Source organism: Vespa velutina, chromosome 3 (assembly GCF_912470025.1).
Source record: "Vespa velutina chromosome 3, iVesVel2.1, whole genome shotgun sequence".
NCBI classification, from domain to species: domain Eukaryota; kingdom Metazoa; phylum Arthropoda; class Insecta; order Hymenoptera; family Vespidae; genus Vespa; species Vespa velutina.
Genome location: NC_062190.1, coordinates 8,254,030 through 8,261,529, shown reverse-complemented (window position 1 = coordinate 8,261,529; position 7,500 = coordinate 8,254,030). Strand labels below are relative to the sequence as shown.

Here is a 7,500-nt window from a genome sequence, read left to right as displayed (position 1 = left end):
GAAAAAGAAAAAAAAAAAAAAAACGAAAAAAAAAATAAAAGAAAAAAAAAATAGAGAAAAAAATGGAAAAGAAAAAAGAAGGCGAAAAAAAAATAAAATGACGAAAATGTCTGCTTTTGGATGATAGAAAGGTGATGACCTCGATCCGACTACGTCCGACTCATACATAACGCCATTCCCCTACGTCTTCCAGCTCGTTCCGCCTGTTTCTGCTCGAGCGTTCTGACTGAACGCCCGACTGGCCTGCCCACGCCTGCCCTTCTGTCAATTATATTTACTATTTCATTCATACGGCCGCTGCCGCAGCCGCCGCCACCGCCGACACCACCGCAGCCACCAACCGCCACCAACCGCCGCCAACCACCGCCAACCGCCACCGTCGCCGCCGCCGCCGCCACCACCGCCGCAAACGTCGTCGTGCTTGGTCCACGAGCCGTACCCATTCACGAGAGTTGCAAGCGCGTGCGATCGGGCACACTAACTTCTCTTTCTCCCACTTCTTTCTTCCTTACGATTCTTACATCTTACGTTTACTATTACAACCTACTTTTCTTTCTTTCTTTCTTTCTTTCCTTCTTTCTTTTTTCTTTTCTTCCTTCTTTTATTCTTTTTCTCTTTCTTTCTTTCTTGTTCAATTTCTTTTTTGTTTTCTTTCAAAATATCACTTTCGTTTGATACCATTTAAAGAAATTTTCGTACGTTATTTTAACTCGATCGTGTTTTAACTTTTGATTTTTTTTTCTTTTATATGTATATACATATATATATACGTGTGTGTGTGTGTGTGTGTGTGCGTGTGTGTGTGTAAATCAGACGTCTTGAAAATTTTTCATCATATATATTAATTTCAAATAACGTATTCATTTGCAAAAGCATTTCAATATATGTAATTTAGAAATGTAGAAACAAAATTCCGTGTTTATAGATATTTAATTCTACAAATATACGGGTATGTTATAATATAGTGTAATAGTATAAATATTTGTATTAGTAGATTACTTGTAAATTTATACTCTATAGTATAATTATAATATATATAATTTTTTTTTATTTATACTATCAAAATTATTAATGATAATATAAAATTTTTAAGTATAAATTTATATTTACATAGTACTATATTATATATGTATACACTACGTAATTTTATTATTATAATACAATTTAATATAAATATAAATAACTATTATTTTTAAATTAATAATTTTTTAAGAAGCGTAATTAAATAAAAATTATCTAGAAGATTTATATATATATATATATATATATATATATATATATATATATGTAAATATCAAGAATATATGAAAAGTATAAAAAATATAATTAAACGAGTAATCCCTCGTTGAGTACAAATTTTTCTTTAACTTATACAATAAATCATTTTCTCAATACCTAATATACTATTTCAAACGAATTTCCGCTATCAAACAAAAATGATAGATTAATGTTTGTAAATCATGTAACGATGATCATCGGAGATAGTAACGGAAATGCTTTTCACACGTACGAAAGGTTGCGTTTCCAATGAACAACTAAACCCCTCCGGCATTCGCCCCCACCTTTTTCCAAGAATGTTCATACGACCGATATACATACATACATAAGTCTTGAACCGTGAGAATCTTTCTGTCTTCTCAGACAAAGATTTGGCCGTTCATTGAGCGCTAACACGTTTACGGTATACTCGAGACAAAACCATATAGGACTCACTAATTTCTTCTCTAATTTTCGTATCTACATTATTTCCCTTTTGTCTTTTATTTTTCTTTTCTTATTTTTATCTTCTTTTTTTTCTTTTTCTCCATTTATTTTCTCTCGAATTTTACAGAGAAACTCGATGAAAAAAAGATTTGATAATGTTATCGATAATGACTATATTAACAATAATAATAATAATAATAATAATAATAATAATAATAATTAATTAATTAATTATTTAATTAATTAATGAAATCCATTATGCAATGCTATATTTTATACTTAAAGTTTCTTTATAAAAAAAATCGAATAAAATCGATTAAATATAATTATTATTACGTATGTTAATTTACTACGATAAATTATTCACATATATTATATGTATACATATAAATATATACATATATATATATATATATATATATATATATATATGTATATATGTATTAATAATGTTGGAATAAAAATGTAATATATAGGTTTACTACATACTAAATATATACACATACATATATATATATATATTGATTAAAATATTTCTAATAATTTCTCTTCATTATAATATTTCCATTCGGCTTAGTCATTATGAACGTTCTCGCTTAATTTCTTCTCGCCTTTTATGTGCAAGGCAGAAGCCCCAACGACCGTAAAGTTGCCTTACAACGTAGTAACATCGAAGTGTGAATCATGGTAATCTATGTGACTGTAATCGGCTTTGTAATAGCTTGATTGAATCTATATTTTACTTATATTTATTTACAGATACTTTTGAATACATACAAATGATATATATATATATATATATATATATATATATATATATATATATATATATATATATATATATATATATATATATATATATAATAAATATATATGTATATTGGCATGTGCATAAATATGCATTAATACTTAACCTAAAAATAGATCCATTGAAAATATTCAAGTGGAAATAAAATTTTTAATAAAAAAAGAGAAAAGAAAAATAAGAAAAGAAAAAAAATTTCGAAGAATTTAACAAATACATAAATACATGTAAACGCGCGCGCGCGCGCAAATGTATTCCTTAACGAATGAATGACACGCGATCGAAGTAATTTCACGGAATACGTGGAAATGAATTTAAAGTGAAAAAGAAAAGAAAAAAGAAAAATAAAAAGAAACGAAAGAAAGTGAGATAAATAATCTCCAATGTAAATGAATTCCTCGTATTATATTAATATAAGATTACGTATTAGGTTATGACGTGAAGATTTTTACACTTTGATATTGTATAATACGTATTAAAAATTTGACAGATGCAATTTGATCTATCTGAAAGATAAATGATAGATCATTAAAATGTAAAACGTACGTACCGTGATTGATGTTGTTCGATGGTAATGCAAAGGCGGAACGACGAAAATGTTGTATAATTAACAAAAGGAAAATAATAATAATAAAAAGGACAGAGAATTACATGCTTAAGAGTAAAGCGTGCCGGTACGTTAACGTTTTGTTCGTTTCATGTGTATAACTAACGCCATCTCGCGACGAACCTGAGAAACTAACGTGAAATTAAACGCAACAAGCAGCTTGGTCGATGAAACACAATAAACCTTTTATCAAAACCGCCTGCGGATGATAACAAGGCACGTGTCTCGTTCTGTTTTCTTCCTATCGTTCGATCAGCTGATCAGTCATGGAGGCTTCTGCCTTGAACCTGGTGAGTACCATCAGACGCTTTATTATTATTGGAACGTATGTTTCCTCGATTACGATTTACGTCGTCTCCTGTTGCACAAGGAGAAACCATTAAGATGCTATTTTTTCTCTCCCTCTTTTTCTCTTTCTCTCACTCTCTCTCTTTCTATTTCTCTCTCTCTCTCTCTCTCTCTCTCTCTCTCTCTCTCTCTCTCTCTCTCTCTCTCTCTCTCTCTCTATCTCTATTTCTTTATCTCATAGATACTAATATAATTTTGATGATACCATTTCTTTCCAATATTTGTTCCTTTTTTTAATTTTGTACATTTATTCACTACATTTACGTTTATTTACTATGTTTTTATTTCCTATAAATAGTCTAAAGTATCATCTAAATGTTTCTCTAACTCTATTCACAATGATGCATTCTTTATAATTTGACAGAGATACTATTGCTAATAATTCATTTTCTTTTGCTTCCTTCTCTTTTATTTTTGATTTGTTTATTTCTTTGTTTCTTTTTTTTTATCTTACCCTTTTCAATATGAATCATTTATATTCCAGCAGAAGAAGATACATGTATCATTAAAATAATTCTTATGTCTTTTATTATCTTATTCTTATATTTTTGTTAGAAATAAATTGTATAGTCGCAGTAGTCCATGGTTGGAAAATAAAAAAAGAAAAATAAAGAAAAGAAAAGATATGGCGAACTAGAAATGTTTATCAAGAACAATTTCCGTCAAATAAATATAATGAGTCAAAATATATTTTTAAGATTAAATATTTAAAACGTTGTTGTTTAAAAGATAGTAACAATAAGTTATAAAAGAAAATAATCAAAGTTTTCAATGGATATATTTTTCTCTAAGATAACAATACCAATGAAAGAATCTAAGCTATTTTTGTTTATCCAAATATTTAGAAAGTTATCAACTGAATATCTTATATCCATTAATTTAAAAAATATATTAAATAATAAAATTACTTTCTAATAAAATATATTATCAGTAATAATGTTTCATGTAACAATGTAATTAGTTCAATTGTGTCTAATACATTTACTTTATCAAAACAAATTTCTTCAAAATTTATTCTATGATCTTTTTCTTTTTATTATTAAGATGCAATCCTATTAAATTATTAACCCAATTATGAAAAGTTAAATTAAATAAAAATTATAAACAATGAAAATATATAAATATACGTATTAATAAAATAAAATTCACATATTTCTCGCGTTACTTATTATCATTTTATTGTATATACATACATGTGTATATATATATATATACATCACTAACGTCGTAACGACGATAAGAACTGGACTGTCTTGAAACAAAGAAATGTAAGTGAAAGAAACGACCTTAGAAATAAATTCTGTCATACATATAAATGAAAATTATCTGAAGGTCAATTCATACACTTGAATATATTTTTTTACAAAGATAGTATATTAACGATCGAACGACCATCTATCAGTTCAATATTATACCGCATTCTTACTCGTTCTTTATAAGGGAATTAATTAATCGTAGAAACAAACGAATATAAGTGATTTTCAGTGTTAATAAATGTCTTATTAATTAAATTAAATGTTTCATAAAAACAAGTGAATAATAGTGCGTTCTTTAAATTATTCTTTTCAATTTTAAATTTGCCGCTTGTTTCTTTTCTTTTATTTTCTTTCTTTTTTTTTTTTTTTTTTTTTTTTTTTTTTATTTTACTTCGTTAGGTTTATTCTGCTTTACTATAATGATTTACAATAACGAAATATTATATGTAAACGGGAATTAATATTTCGTTATTTAAAGTTTAAAAAGAATTTTAATTTTTGACTTACCCAGTATAATTACAAGAAATTTTATTAAAATTTATGTGTAAATGTAGAAACGAAGCTTGACGATATTATTCTCGATGCATTTGTTATCAAATGAAATTTCAAGAAATGATTTATTTTCTATTATAATGTCTGATAAACTTACAACGATGCCAATAAAAAGTTAACACGGTAAAATATCTTCAGTAGAAGTTCAATAGTAAAATACAACAGTCACATAACCCCTGTTCTCTGTCTTCAATGTCCGCCATCGTATTACACATAGGAATTGTATTTACTAAGAATTATTTACTTTTGGGAATAACAATTTTCTATTGATTTAAAATTTTTTAAAATAAAGTCTATCATTAATACGATAAATAATTAATTTAAAGAAATATATTTTACATAAAAGTAAATATTTCTTTTATGAATTTTCCACGTTTGTATATAAATATAAATAATAATAATAATAATAATAGTATATTAGGAATATTGAGAATATTATAAAGATTTTTTTTCTTTTATTATTATTATTATTATTATTATTATTATTATTTTCCTTAACATCCCATTGAAACTTAATTATTTGAATTTTGTAGGCACACGAACGACAAAGGAGGGCTGAAGCATTACTCAGAGAAGGACGTTTTGAAGAAGCAGCTGATTGTCACGAAGCTGTTGTTCAGCTTTTATCAGAGGCGTTTACACAACTTCAATCAAACTTTACAGAACCAAGCATCACGGAATCTCACCCTTCCATTTTAATTGGTCAAAGTTCTATACCATTTGTTAGATCCATACATACTGCAATTACTTTGGAATCTCTTGCACTTCAACGAGATTATCACAAAAGACAAGCAGCTGTTGTTAGGTAAATAAATAAATTTCTTTTTCTCGTTTCTTTTTTCATTTTCTTTTCTTTTCTTTTCACTTTTCGTCAATATTTAGTAATATTTAGTATAAGAAAAAAAAAAAAGAAAAAAAAGAAATATATAATTGTAAATATTATTTTTTATGTCACCATAGAATGAAGCAAGCTCAATATGAAGAATATAAAGCTAATTTAGAAACTCAAAAGAGAGATCTCATTTCAAAGCAAATATTCAAGCAAAACGAAAAAGGAAATTCTACGGAATCTGCATCCGATAGAAACAACAGTTCATTGCGTCAAGCATTATTTAGAACTATAGAAGAGCAAGATAGTTTGTTAAGCTTGATATTATTACCAGATACAGAAAGCAGTGCGTTCAAACATCCAAAAGATACTGGCACGGTTATAGAAGAATTAAAAACTGTTAATTGTCAGTTGCGCTGTCTAGTTGGAAGCTTGTTAAGTCAATTAGAAGCTAAAGAGGAAGAAGTGAAACAATTGACAGAACGTTTGCATGCTATTTCTGTGAATCCTAATGATGAAATTAGGCCAGATGATACACATTCGTTATGTTTAGCACCCTTGCCACCTTTAACACCACTCGAAATGCCATTATTTGATTTTACATCGTCTTAATTACTTTTCTACCTCATTAAGTATTCACTGCTCTCTTTCTCTCTCTCTCTCTCTTTCTTTCTCTCTCTTTCATTCTTCTGAAAATAATGTGGTTCATTGTACTTACAATTTTATCGTGACAATAGTATGAAAACAGGTCATCTAAAAAATTCATATAGACGTAATATAAGAAAGAGATTGAACAACAAACGAATTGCACATTAACAATGTCGGTATCATTATCAGAATAACGTATAATTATATATTTATTACCGTACTCTTATTACTTTTCATTTATTTAATATAACAACAAAGTTTCTTTAACTTTAATTAACTTTTATAGCTGCATAGTACAAGTAATTTGTAGTAAAAAAAAAGTCATTACATTTCTATCTTATATCAGTCTTATTTGACCAAATTTATTTGATAAATAGCTATTTATATACTTATATACTTTGTGCACAAATTTATTTATTAATATTTCATTTCATAATAATATTCATGTGATTAGGAAGAAAACTCATATCTATTTCGTATAAAAATTTTCTTCTATTTTCTATGAATCTTATTTATAAAATACGTATTTGTCGAAAAAAGTGCGAACAAAGACATTTTACATTCTTAACTATCGAAAGAATTTTATTCTTATATGTGAAACTTCATCTCTAATTAATGTTATTCACAGGGAACAAAATACATATCAATTTAGGTGAATGATTTCTTCCCTAGCACAAGCTAGAATACATGTAAATATGATTAAAAACAATGTTAAGATTTTGTCTTCTTTATGTGCTAGGAGAAAAAAAGA

General features: G+C 27.1%; 1 protein-coding gene and 1 long non-coding RNA gene across 2 annotated transcripts in view; one reads left to right on the top strand and one right to left on the bottom strand.

The window, feature by feature from the left end:
• LOC124948081 overlaps positions 1 to 5,513 on the bottom strand; it is a 22,397-nt gene extending 16,884 nt beyond the window's left edge. The window contains exons 1-2 of the long non-coding RNA XR_007100593.1: positions 5,228 to 5,513; positions 3,060 to 3,403 (exon numbers count right to left, since the gene is read on the bottom strand). This is a non-coding gene — a long non-coding RNA (uncharacterized LOC124948081). The remainder of the gene's footprint in view (positions 1 to 3,059; positions 3,404 to 5,227) is intronic.
• Positions 3,249 to 7,386, top strand: LOC124948080 (nuclear receptor-binding factor 2-like). The gene is made up of 3 exons (XM_047491198.1): positions 3,249 to 3,406; positions 5,806 to 6,077; positions 6,233 to 7,386. The coding sequence occupies exons 1-3, from the start codon at positions 3,383 to 3,385 to the stop codon at positions 6,711 to 6,713; spliced, it is 777 nt and encodes a 258-aa protein (XP_047347154.1). The 5' UTR covers positions 3,249 to 3,382; the 3' UTR covers positions 6,714 to 7,386.
• The last annotated feature ends 114 nt before the right edge of the window (positions 7,387 to 7,500 follow it).

Excerpts from the sequence above, each read along its gene's own strand:
- LOC124948080 (XM_047491198.1), top strand. The coding sequence starts at position 3,383 with ATGGAGGCTTCTGCCTTGAACCTG. Across the intron at positions 3,407-5,805 it reads AGGCTTCTGCCTTGAACCTG|GCACACGAACGACAAAGGAG; the intron begins GTGAGTACCATC and ends TGAATTTTGTAG. Across the intron at positions 6,078-6,232 it reads AGACAAGCAGCTGTTGTTAG|AATGAAGCAAGCTCAATATG; the intron begins GTAAATAAATAA and ends ATGTCACCATAG.